General features: G+C 42.5%; 2 protein-coding genes across 3 annotated transcripts; both read left to right on the top strand.

The window, feature by feature from the left end:
• On the top strand, positions 1 to 12,851 carry LOC109880544 (vesicular integral-membrane protein VIP36). Of its 2 annotated transcripts, none has more exons than XM_020472742.2 (8): positions 1 to 465; positions 9,045 to 9,163; positions 9,348 to 9,465; positions 9,648 to 9,730; positions 10,124 to 10,285; positions 10,576 to 10,690; positions 11,357 to 11,476; positions 11,655 to 12,851. In XM_020472742.2, the coding sequence occupies exons 1-8, from the start codon at positions 300 to 302 to the stop codon at positions 11,813 to 11,815; spliced, it is 1,044 nt and encodes a 347-aa protein (XP_020328331.2). In that variant the 5' UTR covers positions 1 to 299; the 3' UTR covers positions 11,816 to 12,851. The 2 variants fall into 2 exon arrangements, with proteins under 2 accessions (XP_020328331.2, XP_020328332.2); XM_020472743.2 differs by lacking the exon at positions 9,648 to 9,730 and adding an exon at positions 9,782 to 9,861 and having other exon boundaries at positions 267 to 465.
• Positions 12,852 to 13,095: 244 nt separating this feature from the next.
• Positions 13,096 to 17,233, top strand: LOC109880545 (transmembrane emp24 domain-containing protein 9-like). The gene is made up of 5 exons (XM_020472744.2): positions 13,096 to 13,334; positions 13,979 to 14,079; positions 14,235 to 14,360; positions 14,534 to 14,680; positions 15,212 to 17,233. Exons 1-5 carry the CDS (start codon positions 13,187 to 13,189, stop codon positions 15,359 to 15,361), a joined length of 672 nt encoding a protein of 223 aa, XP_020328333.1. The 5' UTR covers positions 13,096 to 13,186; the 3' UTR covers positions 15,362 to 17,233.
• The last annotated feature ends 32 nt before the right edge of the window (positions 17,234 to 17,265 follow it).

The following is a 17,265-nucleotide window of genomic DNA, read 5'->3' as shown; positions in this document are numbered from 1 at the left end:
CGAGCCCCTGATTGTTTGTTTTCGTTGGCTTTAACTATGTGCTCGTCTATGATTGGCAATAGTACGTTTTTAGCAACTATAACAATGTTCCATACAACGTTGAAAGCGATAATCAAACAAAAAATGTTTTTGAACTTTGAAAGTTAACAATGAAAATATAATTCCCATATAGAAGGTAATTTCAACAAAAGCAACCAAAAAATAGGACACGGTCAAAGTTCTTGAGAAGTAACATAGGAACGCTTCTAGTGGGGGCTGCTGTTTCCTACCCGGATCAGGAACATGATTATCCAGGATCCATGGTGTCTTTCATAGGCCGAGTGAGCAAAATGAGAGGTTTTTGTACATTTATCAGCAGACCACTGCTTTTCCTATTACTTCGCTTTACTCTAGTGCAATGCGATATAACAGACGGCAATGCAGAGCACTTAAAGCGGGAGCATTCGCTCATGAAACCGTACCAGGGTAAGTATGCTAACGGCATGTGAAATCTACAGCTAAGTTAGTTAGCTAGCTAGCTAGCTGTTATCTTGTTAGAAACGTTAGCTGCTAAGGGCCAGTCATACTACACTGAACAAAAATATAAACGCATCATGTAAAGTGTTGGTTTCACGAAGTTAAATAAAATAACCCAGAAATTATCTACACGCACAAAAAGCTTATTTCTAAAAATATATATATATTGCACACATTTGTTTACATCCCAGTTAATTTGTACTTTTCCTTGGCCAAGATAATCCATCCACCTGACAGGTGTGACATATCAATAAACTGGTTTAACAGCATGGTCATTACACCGATGCACCTTTTGTGCTGGGGACAGGAAAGGGTCCCTCTAATTGGCAGTTTTGTCACAAAACACAATGCCACAGACGTCTCAAGGGAGTGAAATTGTCACGTTGCATGAGGCAAATGGTAGTCACACCAGACACTGACTGGTTTTCTGATTCACGCCCCTACTTTATTTTTTTTTAAAGGTATTTGTGACCAACAGACACATCTGTATTCCTATCATCTGAAATCCATAGATTAGGGCCTAATACATTTATTTCAATTGACTGATTTTCTTATATGAACTATAACTCAGTAAAATAGTGTGCAACTGCAGCCTGCAATTCGGGGCGTACCTGTATCTGCAGGACCGCACCCCTCTAGCATCCCATTGGTTCCTTCATGAACACTAACTAGCATGCTAGCACATGGTGTTTCCCCCTCCTGTTGTGTACCCGAGAACTGTGCCCACTAGCTACTCTGGTACACAGCAGGTGGGAGGCGGGGGTGACACTGTGTACTAGCAGCACAGTGTGCTAGTTAGCTAGCTAACACACAGTGTTGCTAAAAAAAAAATTGTATAACTAACCCAAGATAGACAACAGCCTGTTGTTGTTTTCAATTTGAGCAAATTAATCACAGTGACGAGCTTGCGAGAGCCTAATGGCATGTTTTTGCATGTATTTGCATATTTTCGTTAGGGGAAGTGTGCAGTAACTCAATTCGCTCTTGCACTCATTCTAACAATCATTTTTTTAAACCATGGCAAAGGGAAAAGTCTACAAAAATCTGTCCACTCTGTTCATAACAGATTTTAGTTTTGGAAGCAGAAACTGTATCGAGGGAGATGTTTAATAAACGAGAAAATTAGCAGAATGTCGTCCAAAATCCATCTCTCTCTATCTTGTCCCACTGCTGGCCACTGGGGCTTCCTCTCATGACCATATTTGGTAGTGAGAGGAAACGTGAACTGGATGCTTCACATTTATACATCCGGTAAAATATCTGTCTCATTGTTCTATCTGTGGTGTCGCCCCCGCCTGCTATGTACCGGACTCCTCCTCAGGACTAGCTGGCTAAGCTAGCACAGTGTCTTTCGCACACCGTCATTAACAGTTGCCGACAGGCTGGGGGCGAAGGACACTACCGGTGTTTACTAGGTATAGTTAGCTACCATTGTTACCCCTGCCTCTTCTTCTGTTGCAAATCAAATAAAATGTGCCAAATATGACCAGTGTAGACCTTACTGTGAAATGCTTCCTACAAGCCCTTAACCAACTATGCAGTTTTAATAAGAGAAAATACTTACTATATAAACAAAAGTCAAAAAGGTAACGCAATAAAATAACAATAAGGAGGCTATGTGCAGTGGGTACCGGTACCGAGTCAATGTGCGGGTAACAGGTTAGTCGAGGTAATTGAGGTAATATGTACATGTAGGTAGGGGTAAAGTGACTGCATGGGTAATAAATGGTGAGTAGCTGTAATAGTCTGTGTAGCCATTTCATTAATTGTTCAGCAGTCTTATGGCTTGGGGGTAGATGCTGTTAACCACTTTTGGCTCATGAACTGCTAGCGGGACAGCTATGACAACATCCGGTGAAATTGCAGAGCCCAAAATACAAGAAAATCGTAATATTAATTTAAACATTCATGAAAATACAAGTGTCATACATCATTTAAAAGCTTGTTTATGGCCTTATACAGCTGGTTGAGTGCGGTCTTAGTCCCAGCATCAGTTTGTGATGGTAAGTAGACAGCTACGAAAAATATAGATAGTGTGGTCTACAGCTTATCATGAGGTACTCCTCCTCAGCAAAACCAGCTGTTTTTGACAAATAGACAGACCACCACCACTCATTTTACTGGAATCAGCTGTTCTGTCTTGCCGATGGAAAACCCAGCCAATTGACTCGGTGACACACAAGATGTTAGTTTTTATTAATGTCCCATTGGTAGGATAGTCTCAAACGGAGCTCATCCTGTTTATTCTCCAGTGATTGCACTTTGGTCAATAGGACGAATGGTAGAGGCAGGTTACACACTCGCCAACAAATTCTCACAAGGCACCTTGATCTGCTGCCCCTGTATCTCCATCTTCATGCGAATGACATGGATTTGGTCCGGGAGCAGCTGTATATCCTTCGCGTCAGACTCATTAAAGAAAATAATCTTAGTCCAGTCAGAGGTGAGTAATCGCTGTTTTGATGTCCCACAGTTGTCAGAGCAAAAACAAAGCCATGAGGTCGAAGGACCCCAAGAACACCGTGGCCTCCATCATTCTTAAATGGAAGAAGTTTGGAGCCATCAGGACTCTTCCTAGAGCTGGCTGCCCAGCTAAACTGTCCAATCGGGGGAGAAGGGCCTTAGTCACGGTGGTGTCTTAGAACCCAATGGTCACTCTCTGACAAAGCTCCAGAGTTCCTCTGTGGAGATAGGAGAACCTTCCAGAAGGACAACCATCTCTGCAGCAGTCTACCATATCAGGCCTTCATGGTGGAGTGGCCAGACTCTACGGTAAAAATGCACAAGACATCCCGCTTGGAGTTTGCCAAAATATATTAAAGGACTTTCAGACCATGAGGAAAAACATTCTCTGGTCTGATGAAACCAAGATTAAACTCTTTGGCCTGAATGCCAAGTATCACGTCTGGAGGAAACCTGGCACCATCCCTATGGTGAAGCATGGTGGTGGCAGCATTATGCTGTGGGGATGTTTTTCAGCGGCAGGGACTGGGAGACTAGTCAGGATCGAGAGAAAGATGAACTGAGCAAAGTACAGAGCGATCCTTGATGAAAACATGCTCAGGACCTCAGACTGGGGTGACGGTTCACCTTCCAACAGAACAACGATCCTAAGTGCACAGCCAAGACAATGCAGTAGTGGCTTTGGGACAAGTCTCAATGTCCTTGAGTGGCCCAGCCAGAGCCCGGACTTGAATCCGATCAAACATTTCTGGAGTGACCTGAAAATAGCTGTGCAGCGACGCTCCCCATCCAAACTGACAGTGCTTGAGAGGATCTGCAGAGAAGAATGGGAAAATGTCCCCAAATACAGGTGTGCCTTGGCACAAATACAGGGGAAACTCACCGCCCTAACCCCACTTACATACTCTTTTTATTTGTATGTATTTTTTGGGGCCCCCCCTCTTCAGAGGACAATGGCAACTTTGTTTAAATTTTGTTTTGTTTTTTTACAGATATTTAGTGACATGCATTATCCATACACTTGACATACATGGTACTTTTATACACAGTATTACATGATAGGAATACAGTTTGACACACTTTAAAAACAGGTGTCCCAACTCTGTGGTTACTAAAGATCCTATGGGGTGGTGCTTATATTAACATGTCACTACATGTGTATGTCAAACTGTATTTGCTATCATGTAATACAGTGTATAAAAGTACCTTGTATACTACCGTTCAAAGTTTTGTGGTCACTTAGAAATGTCCTTGTTTTTTAATAAGGAAAAGCATATTTTTTTTGGCCATTTTAAGATAACATCAAATTAATCAGAAATACAGTGTAGACATTGTTGATGTTATAAATGACTATTGTAGCTGGAAACAGCACATTTTTAATGGAATATCTACATAGGCGTACAGAGGCCCATTATCAGCAACTATCACTCCTGTGTTCCAATGGAACGTGGTGTTAGCTAATCCAAGTTTATAATTTTAAAAGGCTAATTGATCATTAGAATACCCCTTTGCAATTAAGTTAGCGCAGCTGAAAACTGTTGTTCTGAATTAAAGAAGCATTAAAACTGGTCTTTAGACTAGTTGAGTATCTGGAGCATCATCATTTGTGGGGTTCGATCACAGGCTCAAAATGGCCAGAAACAAAGTCCTTTCTTCTGAAACTCGTCAGTCTATTCTTGTTCTGAGAAATTAAGGCTATTCCATGTGAGAAATTGCCACGAAACTGAAGTTTGCCTACTTCCGGCGCCGACAGAGATGACCGCCTCGCTTCACGTTCCTAGGAAACTATGCAGTATTTAGTTTTTTACGTGTTATTTCTTACGTTGGTACCCCAGGTAATCTTAGGTTTTATTACATACAGTCGGGAGGAACTACTGGATATAAGAGCAACGTCAACTCCCCATCATTACGACCAGGAATACGACTTTCCCCAAGCGGATCCTCTGTTTTGCCCACCACCCAGGACAATGGATCGGATCCCAGCCGGCGAACCAAAACAACGACGCCGTAAAAGGGGCAGACGAAGCGGTCTTCTGGTCAGGCTCCAGAGACGGGCACATCGCGCACCGCTCCCTACCATACTACTCGCCAACGTCCAGTCTCTTAACAAGGTTGATGAAATCCGAGCAAGGGTAGCATTCCAGAGAGACATCAGAGACTAACGTTCTTTGCTTCACGGAAACATGGCTCACTCGAGACACACTATCGGAGTCGGTACAGTCAGCTGGTTTCTTCACACATCGCACCAGCAGAAACCAGCATCTTTCTGGTAAGAAAAGGGGCAGGGGGGTATGCCTTATGATTAACGAGACGTAGTGTGATCATGACAACATACAGGAACTCAAGTCCTTCTGTTCACCTGACTTAGAATTCCTCACAATCAAATGCCGACCGCATTATCTACCAAGAGAATTCTCTTCAATTATAATCACAGCCGCATATATTCCCCCCCCCCCCAAGCAGACACATCGACGGCCCTGAACGAGCTTTATTTGACTATGTAAACTGGAAACCACATATCCTGAGGCTGCATTCATTGTAGCCGGGAATTTTAACAAGGCTAATCTGAAAAACAGACTCCCTAAATTCTATCAGCATATCGATTGTGCAACCAGGGCTGGTAAAACTCTGGATCATTGTTATTCTAACTTCCGTGACACATATAAGGCCCTTCCCCGCCCTCCTTTCGGAAATGCTGACCACGACTCCATTTTGTTGCTCCCTGCCTATAGAAAGAGACTAAAACAGGAAGCTCCCGTGCTCAGGTCTGTTCAACGCTGGTCCAACCAATCTGATTTCAAGATTGCTTCGATCACATGGATTGGGATATGTTCCGCATTGCGCCAAACAACAACATTGACGAATACGCTGATTCGGTGAGCGAGTTTATTAACAAGTGCATCGGCAATGTCGTACCCACAGCAACTATTAAAACATTCCCAAACCAGAAACCGTGGATTGATGGCAGCAGTTGCGCGAACCTGAAAGCGCAAACCACTGCTTTTAACCAGGGCAAGGTGACCAGAAACATGACCGAATACAAACAGTGTAGCTATTCCCTCCGCCAGGCAATCAAACAAGCTAAGCGTCGGCTTAGAGACAAAGTAGAGTCTCAATTCAACGGCTCAGACACGAGGCATGTGGCAGGGTCTACAGCCAATCACGGATTACAAAAAGAAAACCAGCCCCGTCGCGGACCAGGATGTCTTGCTCCCAGACAGACTAAACAACTTCTTTGCTCGCTTTGAAGACAATACAGTGCCACTGACACGGCCCGCTACCAAAACCTGTGGTCTCTCCTTCACTGCAGCCGACGTGAGTAAAACACTTAAACGTGTTAACCCTCGCAAGGCTGCAGGCCCAGGCGGCATCCCCAGCCGCGTCCTCAGAGCATGCGCAGACCAGCTGGCAGGTGTTTTTACGGACATATTCAATCAATCCTTATCCCAGTCTGCTGTTCCCACATGCTTCAAGAGTGCCACCATTGTTCCTGTTCCCAAGAAAGCTAAGGTAACTGAGATAAACGACTACCGCCCAGTAGCACTCACTTCCGTCATCATTAAGTGCTTTGAGAGACTAGTCAAGGACCATATCACCTCCACCCTGCCTGACACCCTAGACCCACTCCAATTTGCTTACCGCCTCAATAGGTCCACAGACGAAGCAATCGCAACCACACTGCCCTAACCCATCTGGACAAGAGGAATGCCTATGTGAGAATGCTGTTCATCGACTACAGCTCAGCATTTAACACCATAGTACCCTCCAAACTCGTCATCAAGCTCAAGACCCTGGGTCTCGACCCTTCCCTGTGCAACTGGGTACTGGACTTCCTGACGGGCCGCCCCTAGGTGGTGAGGGTAGGTAACATCTCCACCCCACTGATCCTCAACACTGGGGCCCCACAAGGGTGCGTTCTGAGCCCTCTCCTGTTCTCCCTGTTCACCCACGACTGCGTGGCCATGCACGCCTCCAACTCAATCATCAAGTTTGCGGACGACACTACAGTGGTAGGCTTGATTACCAACAACGATGAGACGGCCTACAGGGAGGGGGTGAGGGCCCTCGGAGTGTGATGTCAGGAAAATAACCTCACACTCAACGTCAACAAAAGTGAGATGATCGTGGACTTCAGGAAACAGCAGAGGGAGCACCCCCCTATCCACATCGATGGGACAGTAGTGGAGAGGGTAGTAAGTTAAGTTCCTTGGCGTACACATCACGGACAAACTGAATTGGTCCACCCATACAGACAGCGTGGTGAAGAAGGCGCAGCAGCGCCTCAATTCAGCTTGTCACCAAAAGCACTCGCAAACTTCTACAGATGCACAATCGAGAGCATCCTATCGGGCTGTGTCACCGCCTGGTACGGCAACTGCTCCACCTACAACCGTAAGGCTCTCCAGAGGGTAGTGAGGTCTGCACAACGCATCACCGGGGGCAAACTACCTGCCCTCCAGGACACCTACACCACCTGATGTCACAGGAAGGCCATAAAGATCATCAAGGACAACAACCACCCGAGCCACTGCCTGTTCACCCCGCTATCATCCAGAAGGCGAGGTCGGTACAGGTGCATCAAAGCAGGGACCGAGAGACTGAAAGAAGCTGTTTATCTCAAGGCCATCAGACTGTTAAACAGCCACCACTAACATTGAGTGGCTGCTGCCAACATACTGACTCAACTCCAGCCACTTTAATAATGGAAAAATTGATGTAAAAAATGTATCACTAGCCACTTTAACTTCTTGGTGACAGGGGGGCAGTATTGAGTAGCTTGGATGAATAAGGTGCCCAGAGTAAACTGCCTGCTACTCTGTCCCAGATGCTAATATATGCATATTAGTAGTATTGGTTAGAAACACTCTGAAGTTTCTAAAACTGTTTGAATCATGTCTGTGAGTATTACAGAACTTATTTGGCAGGCGAAACCCCGAGGACAAACCATTTAGATTTTTTTTTTTTTTAGGTCACTCTCTTTTTTCAATGGAGTTTCATTGGAAATCCAGATTTTTAAGGGACCTTCTTGCAGTTCCTACCGCTTCCTGGATATCAACAGTCTTTAGAAATTGGTTGAGGTTTTTCCTTTGTGTAATGAAGAAGTAACACTGTTCAGAACGAGGTTAAAGTGAAGAGGACTCTTTTGTTAGAGGCGCGTGACCTGAAAGCTAGCTCCAGTTTGTTTTCCTCCTGTATTGAACACAGATCATCCCGTCTTCAATTTTATTGATTATTTACGATTTAAAAAAATACCTAAAGTTTTATTACAAAAGTAGTTTGAAATGTTTTGGCAAAGTTTACAGTTAACTTTTGAGATATTTTGTAGTCACGTTGCGCATGTTGGAACCTGTGTTTTTCTGGATCAAACGCGCCAAATAAATTGACATTTTGGATATATATCGACAGAATTAATCGAACAAAAGGACAATTTGTGATGTTTATGGGACATTGGAGTGCCAACAAAAGAAGCTCGTCATAGGTAAGGCATGAATTATATCTTTATTTCTGCGTTTTGTGTCGTGCCTGGAGGGTTGAAATATGCTTGTGTTTGTGTTTGTTTACTATGGTGCTATCCTCAGATAATAGGACCGTTTGCTTTCGCCCGAAAAACTGTGATTAAGCAGGTTAAAACAGTGTGGATATTTTGCATTATTTTGATGTGATATGAAAGTAAAGGGCCTTTATGTTTCTAGAACCGTATTGCTATCGAGAATCGATTCACATTTAGATGGAGTATTTGGCTGCCAGAGCAGGTCTACCTCTGAAAGTAACATACGGTTCTTGGACTTTGAGGAGCAACGACAGGCTCCTTAAAAGTACAGCTTTGGCTAGGCTTGGGGTAGCCGACTCAACTATTTTTAGTCAGCTGGGCTAAGGGTTATTCTTATTCATGACTACAATTCCATTGCGTTACATTGCCCCCCTTGAGTTCTTGAGAGCTGGGCTAGGGGTGGCAATGAGTCATTGATGCACAATGGAATTATTCACGTTCTTCTCTGATCCTGTATCCCTGGGGAACAGGGTCCCTGAAATGCTGCTTGACTCTTCATCAACATGTTGTACAGGTGTTGGAAGCAGCCCATCCAGTCAGTGGGACTTCTGGGGGAGCACGCTAGTCACCAGCTCCTATGTGCGCCTGACACCTGATGAGAGAAGTAGACAGGGATCCATATGGAACACAGTGGTGAGTAAGGAACTAGCTTCTATGAAATGTATTCTATTAGGCATTACAGACAGATACACAAACAATAGTCCACTCCCAAATCCATTATAGCTTGATTGGACAATATCTACATTTTGAACTGAATAGGTCGTCCAATTGATGGTTGAATTGATGATCCAATGTCATTTTTCTTTTCACTGTGCAGCCTGTTTATCTGAAAGACTGGGAGATGCACGTGCAGTACAAGATCCACGGGTCGGGGAAGAAGAATCTCCATGGTGACGGCATCGCCATCTGGTACACGAAGGAGAGACTTCATCCAGGTAATGTATCATCTTGCCAAAATAACATCTTTGTCATCAACCACTTCCTCATTCCATTACAAAGCTTTGGCAATCAAATTAGTAGACAATGTGATGTGGTAGCACTGGGTTGCATTTGCCGTAAGCACTTCATGTCTCAAGTCATGTGATCATCATATCTCGCCTCTTTGCCTTCCATTCAGGCCCAGTCTTTGGAAACCAAGATCATTTTGTTGGCCTGGCTTTATTTGTGGATACCTTCCGCAATGATCTCCATGGGATGGATGTAAGTGCAGCGATCTGGCTGGTTGACTTGACGTGATTCTTCCCTTTGCAGGGTCTGTGTTTGGCAGCAATGCTAAGTTCCACGGCCTCGCCCTTTTTATAGACACGTACCATAACGATGAGGCAGCTGACGTGAGTTGATGCAGCTACATTTATCATTATTGTCCTGCGTTTCATGTCATTGTGATGGATGGATTTTAATGTGAAGTATTTTCTTTTGAGTTTCTTCGTTATTTTGTCATGAATTTTGTATTTTTTTTTGCTTTTTTTGTAACACAATGAACGTGTGTGGTAACTGAGTCAGAATTCGGATCAAATAATTGATTGACGATGTCTATAACGAACATTTTTTTCCCAGTTTTCTGTCCTTACATCCCTTGTTTCCCCACACTAGCGTTCCTTCCCTTACATCTATGCCATTGTGAATAATGGTTCCCTGCCCTATGACCATGGGAATGATGGACGTAACTCTGAACTGGGAGGCTGCTCTTCTGAGATCAGGAACAAAGACCATGACACCTATCTGGCCATCCGTTATTCCAAGGGTAGACTCACGGTAGGAATCCCTTTTTTTATTTTTTATTATATAAATTACTCTAGTTCAGACATCTTGGATCGGTTTCCTAAACATAGATGAGGCTGAACCTAGTCCTGTATTGAAAGGCATGCTTAATGGAGATGGCTCCTTGGAGAATTCTCTTTGGTCCAGGACTATGTTTAGTCTTTGTCTGGGAAATTGGATTCTTGTGTTATGAAATTGGTGAATTTCAATGTTATGGACTACCTGTTATGTGTTCGACATGTTGCAGTTCTATTCAAATAATGGCACCATTCTGATCTCTACAGGTGATGATTGACATTGATGATAAGAATGAATGGAAAGAGTGCATTGACATCGGGGGTGTCCGCCTCCCCACGGGGTACTACTTTGGGGCTTCTGCTGCTACGGGAGATCTCTCTGGTAGGTTGGGTCAGGTTGTAGAGACTGATTATTGCTACAGGGGATCTCTGGTAGGTTGGGTCAGGTTGTGGAGACTGATTCTTGCTACAGGGGATCTCTGGTAGGTTGGGTCAGGTTGTAGAGACTGATTCTTGCTACAGGGGATCTCTGGTAGGTTGGGTCAGGTTGTAGAGACTGATTCTTGCTACAGGGGATCTCTGGTAGGTTGGGTCAGGGTGTAGAGACTGATTCTCCCTACAGGGGATCTCTGGTAGGTTGGGTCAGGTTGTAGAGACTGATTCTTGCTACAGGAGATCTCTCTGGTAGGTTGGGTCAGGGTGTAGAGACTGATTCTTGCTATAGGGAATCTCTGGTAGGTTGGGTCAGGGTGTAGAGACGGATTCTTGCTACAGGGGATCTCTGGTAGGTTGGGTCAGGTTGTAGAGACTGATTCTTTATCGAGATGTAAATAAATGTAGGTTTCTAGAACACAAAGGTAAGAACTGCACCCTGAGAAAGATAATGACTGATCTTGATTCAGGTATTTCTTTATTTTTATTTTTTCACTGTGCAGAAGAGTAAACACAGATTGAACCAATGACTTGTTTGTCGTTTCATAGTCTGGCTTTGTCAGTTGTACATCTGAAGTCTATTGGGATTTATGCTAACACATTTCTCATGTTACAGATAACCACGACATCATCTCTATGAAGATGTACCAGCTGATGGTGGAACACACACCTGATGAGGACAGTCTGGACTGGACCAAGATTGAGCCAAGCGTCAGCCTGCTGAAGTCCCCCAAAGGTAGGTAGATTTATTTGATAAAGAGAACCCATTTCCGTTCTAATCTAATAGACAATAAAGCTTGTATTCTATTTGACCACAGTCAGATATTTGTCATCTTACTGTAGATCATGTATGGTAGGATGAGTAGGCTTGTTAGAGTTAACCGTGATCATTCTTTCATTTTTTTCTTTCACAGACAACATTGATGATCCTACTGGTAACTTCCGAAGCACGCCTCTTACTGGCTGGAAGGTCTTCCTGCTTCTGCTATGTGCTCTACTGGGAATTGTAGTTTGTGGTGTTGTAGGGGCTGTAGTCTTTCAGAAGCGCCAGGAAAGAAACAGGAGGTTTTACTGAGAGGAAAAACATATTTCTGTATGTGAGAGGTATTTGTGAAATTGACTGTTGCGAAGAATGTGTTGTTGAATCTCTATTCTAAGTTAATTTTCTAAAGATTGTACAAATGTTTATATCTGCTGAAGCGCTGTGATGAGTCACTTATGGTATCGTTCCAATTTTTGTGAAATAACCATGACTAATGGTTGCTACCATGTGTCTGAGTGACCTTTTGACTTTTTGATGGAGGCAGTTAAGCATTTTTGTTTTTATTTACCCTTTCCTCTCTAATTTTTTGCTTTCACAGTGCAGGGGATAATTGCTGTTGAATTATTGTTTATTTGGCTCAATCTGTAAAACACTGATTAGTTAAATAACTTTCAAAAGAGATTATTTTCACAATGTTCAGTATAAGATGTATAAAGATTTATTTTCACTTCATTTAGCTTTTTTGTACTGTTGGGTTCTGATTGGGCTAGTTTAGATGGGTGAATGGGATTTTATTTACTTTTTTTAAACTCTGACTGCTCTTGACTGTTGGTTCAATGTGATTGCTGCACTTCTGATGCTGATATGCTAAGGCTTCCTTATCTGGCCTTTGCCATTTTCTCTCTCCGTGTCTGAAGTTTTCTTTGCTGACTTAAACAATATTTTTGGGAGAACAACTCCCCCAACTACCATATCCACACCGTCACATGGTCTATATGAGGAATAGTTTGGCTACTAAAAATGCAACGATTGATTTATACAGACAAGTTACATTTTAGATTTTGACGTTATTATACCATGTGGGTGTTTTGAAGGATTTCAACTTTCTCATTTTTGGTGAGGCCTACTGGAGGCTTTACAAATCACTACTATGAGATTGCACCACCTTTCTCATCTTGCATTATTAAATTGATGGGAATTGTGTGTTTGGAAACCTGCTTATACACCGATTTATTTGAGTAGGAATATCTCTTTAATGTGATTTGAATGATTCAAACTGAACAAGGCCATTGTTGAGTTTATCCTGTAAGACTCAATAAAACTGGTCTCCCCAAATGAGTAAACTGCATGTTCTAATGTGTAGTCTAATGCTTCCATATCTTTTGGTATGTGTGACAGACAGTACACACGTTTGCCCTGGACTTCTTCAAGCAAAGCTCTACTGCTGATTCAACTTATTGATGTCTAAATTGAAGACCATGATCAGTTAATTATTTGCATTCCTTTTGTTAGTTTTGGGTTGAAACAAACCCCTGCACAGTGCTTACCGGGAGGACATTAGAACTACAACAACCACAAGTCTAACTCGAGTGTTGATTGGACGATGGTAAGCGATAGTTTACGTGGCATTGATGTCTGCGCAGACTCGAATCACAACATCCGTCCCCTGTAACCGGCTGGAAGATGGTGGCAGTCAAAATGCGGTCTTGTGTGTTGTCAGTTTTGCTTTTGAACGTTTATTACACATTTGTTTCCTCACTGTACTTTCACATCGGGGAGACTGAGAAGAAATGCTTTATAGAGGAAATTCCGGATGAAACGATGATCATCGGTCAGTGTCTTGTGGCCCTTGGGATTGCTATGCTATTTAGCCTTGGGAAGTCAGCTAACAGCTAGCGAGCTAGTTTGTTTGCTAATTCGTCAAACTAGCTTCCGAATTCGAGTTAACTAACTAGATTGCTGGCTAAATGTTATCTAGCCAGCCAACATTAAACTGTAGAGGGGGCAGTGAACTTACTTTTCAGTTGGCAGACTTGGCTAGCTAGCTACTCATATTCACGAGCAGGCTAACCAGCTAGCTAACGTTAGCTATTCAAATAAAGTTAATTGGTTGCGTAATCACACATATTTGTAGAAGTTATCGCGTGTAGAGCGAAAATCGTATGTTTCTAGCTACAACGATACAGTAATACCTAACAAAAACAAGCTGACACCTGTCGTTGATGTCCTCCCCTAGCTAGAACTGTAATATTGGAAATAGGTTACTCATGCTTTTGATACTTTAATAAATAAACCATGGAACTATATATTTTACTGTCTTACCATCCATATACTGTTTAACATACTGTAGGTCTTGCCCAGAATCAACCCCTGGCCCTAACAGTTTACTTCCTAACTAGGCACTTGTAAGGATTGGACCGGTAGAAGCAATCATTGGCTGGCATGTGTAAACAATTGTATTCTCTCTTTTTTTAGGAAACTATCGTACACAATTGTACGACAAGCAGAAAGAAGAGTACCTACCTGCCACACAGGGTCTGGGGATGTTTGTTGAGGTGAAAGACCCTGATGAGAAGGTAGGATACTACACTTTACAACTAGTCATTCACTTCATATGGTATTCTCTGAGAGAGAGACTTGTGAGAACAATCATGACCCAAACCGCATTGAATTGAATAGTGATGATACTGAAAAAGTTGTTCTTTCTGTGTGTTTCCTGTCTGGGCTCTAGGTGATCCTGTCTCGTCAGTACGGCTCAGAGGGAAGATTCACTTTCACCTCTCACACCCCAGGAGAACATCGGATCTGCCTTCACTCCAACTCTTCCAAGTTTGCCCTCTTCGCTGGAGGAATGCTTGTAAGTACATTAGTGTGACAAATGTGGGGGAAGGCTATTGCACCCACAAAATGCATATGAATTGTGGGTCAATAAGAACAGTTAATGGCAGGATACAGGGGGTGTAAGAATAGAGGGTAAAAGAGTAAATACCCACATTGATTCTCCTCTGAATTTCTGTGAACCACCCTCAGAGAGTTCACCTGGACATCCAAGTGGGAGAGCACACCAATAACTATGCAGAGATTGCAGCGAAAGACAAGCTGACAGAGCTGCAGCTGAGAGTGAGACAGCTGGTGGAGCAGGTGGACCAGATCCAGAAGGAGCAGAACTATCAGAGGGTGAGTACATCAGCTGTCCTGCTGAGTAAAGCCCCGGACACGCCGGTAGTGTTTACCGGCCGAGACTATTTAGCACCTCTGAACAGAGTGCCAGCTATAATTCGCTAATCAAGTCTAGATGTAGAAAAATGCTAAAATAATGTCAGACACGTACTGGCGGATGGTCCCTAAAACACACCGGGCGGAATGAAAGCGAGACGATCAGCAGACCGCCATTTGGTGCGATGTTTTCTCCTTCAAATATAATGAAATGTCTGTTCAAGGCAAACTTAAGACATTTGCTAAATTGCAAATCGACCTCTAGCCCCCATACTCTACTCTAGCCACTCCTGTAAATCTGAGGGGATTGGATATATATATAAGCATGTGAGTAACACCTTACTATAGTCTTCTGAATGGCTAGGTTGAAATATCACCATATTGCTTCCACTTATCCAATCCTGTCAGATCTACTAGTGAGTAGATTCAGGAAATTCATTGCCTTGGCTCGTGTGCTACTATTTGTATTTATAATTGCTCTGTCTTTTCCAGTACCGTGAGGAGCGCTTCAGGCAGACCAGTGAGAGCACCAACCAGAGGGTTCTGTGGTGGTCCATCGTTCAGACATTGATCCTGGTGGCCATTGGCTTCTGGCAGATGAGACACCTCAAAAGTTTCTTTGAGGCCAAGAAATTAGTGTAAACATGCACTCTCATATTGTCGTTTCTGAGTCCGGATTCGGGATCAAATCAGTAAATTCGGGAAGTTAACTTACACACTATTATTGAATTGAAAATTCCCCCATTGTTTTCTGAGGCATTTTTCATGAATCAATTCAATTTGAATGAACTTCCTGAATTGATATGTGTATTGAACACAACCCTGGTCTGAATGCAGTACTTAAACATTAGTGAGAATGTGTGATATCTCCCAGAAGTATGTGTACAGATGGGTGAGGTTACCGTTCTATCAGTGAAAACCCAGTTACTTTTTATTTTGAAAGGGCTCAACTTTTGGATTTTTAAAACCCTTTTGTGACTTTGATATTCCCCATTGCTGTTTCTGTACGAACACTGTTTGCAATTGGTTTTATTTATGATCCTCTACTGTATGCTCTCTGTCTTACATTTGGCTGGGAAAAAATGATATTGTACTATCGATCTCAAACATGATTTTGTACTATTGATGATATCAAACATTGTTAAAACAGCTAATGTATTTTTTTCACTTCATAAGCCCCCCCCCCCCCCCCCCCTGACATCCCGTAAGATATTTCTGTAGCACTGTTTGTGACTAGAATGCCTGTCAGTCACATTCCAGGCCGCATCTCTTCTCTCAGCATAACAGGTGTGTTTTCAAACTGATTAGGCATTGTTCTCACTCTGCATGCATTGTAATGGGGGGTTTTGTTACTGGTTGAGAGAGAGAGAGCACCTATTTTGGTTTAGAGCCCTACAACAGAAATGGTGACTTGATTTCTGAAACTTATTTTTGGTCATCGGTGCATAGTAATCTTTACGTTTTTATTTAGCGTCAAATGAATGTACGTTTCAACCCCCGATGTATTTAGTTGTTGGTCGTGGTCTGTGTGTTTTAGAAACAGAAAGACATCTAGAATATGCAGAATTTTAAATTGAAGATCTTGAAACTTGGGAACTTTCTCTTGTTAACCGGTTTTCGCAAAGCACCTCTGAGTAGATCTGCTGATCTAGTATCTGTTATCCCTTGTTATTCATTTTGATTTAAAAGGAGAAACCGATCCTAGATCAGCACTTGTACTCTGACGCTTTCTGAATATGGGCTCTGTCTGTTTTATTTATGAAGTTGGAAAGTGAGATAAGAGACACAACGCTTTGGTTAAAGGTTGGTGCCAGAGTGTCTGATGTTAATATGGTAGTTTCATGGAAAACTTTGACATACTAGCTATGCATTTGCTGAAGTACGAAAGCAGTTCACACCGTTTTTCCGTAACTTGCTGAATACACTGCCAAATATGTTCCCGTATCACAATCTACTGTCTTGGTGGTCATGTGAACATTGGTTGTTTTTGAATCTGTACTGCATATCTAAGTGAACCTAGAGAGGTTTTGGTTTGTCCATTTCCTTTCTGCAAATACTCAGGTAGAGTTTTGAAGACACTGATTTAATTCAATTTGATTAAATAAAGAATTGTTGTCCAGGTTAACAGGTTTGCTCCAGTTCTCATCATGTACAAGGAGTTGATTTGTGTGTAAACATCCATTGTACACTTAAAGTATTTAGCCAGATAGCGGTCATTGCTTCTTGTCACTCAAAACAATTTGAACTACACTGGATCTTTTTTGCAGAAAATATTTTTGGTCAATTATTCCATTTTTTGTTTGTCCTTAATAATTCCCCAAACTGTTCCTTGTTGAATTAGTGCATCATTGGTGGTTTTTTGCATTTATATGGTTAGATACAGTATCAGAGATTTTGAGTATGATTTGAATCAGTTGGTACTGGTTAGTTTTGGGTGGGGGGATTTTAATTTTAGATTATGTAAATGTGAAAACTTGATTAAATTGCACTAAAAAAATAAAGTTGTCACCAATGGCTAGCCATCCTGAATGATTGTTTTCCACCGA

The sequence above is a fragment of the Oncorhynchus kisutch genome, linkage group LG15, assembly GCF_002021735.2.
Source record: "Oncorhynchus kisutch isolate 150728-3 linkage group LG15, Okis_V2, whole genome shotgun sequence".
Lineage (NCBI taxonomy): Eukaryota > Metazoa > Chordata > Actinopteri > Salmoniformes > Salmonidae > Oncorhynchus > Oncorhynchus kisutch.
The sequence above is the reverse complement of the archived record's forward strand: the minus strand, read 5'-3'. Positions and strand labels throughout refer to the sequence as shown.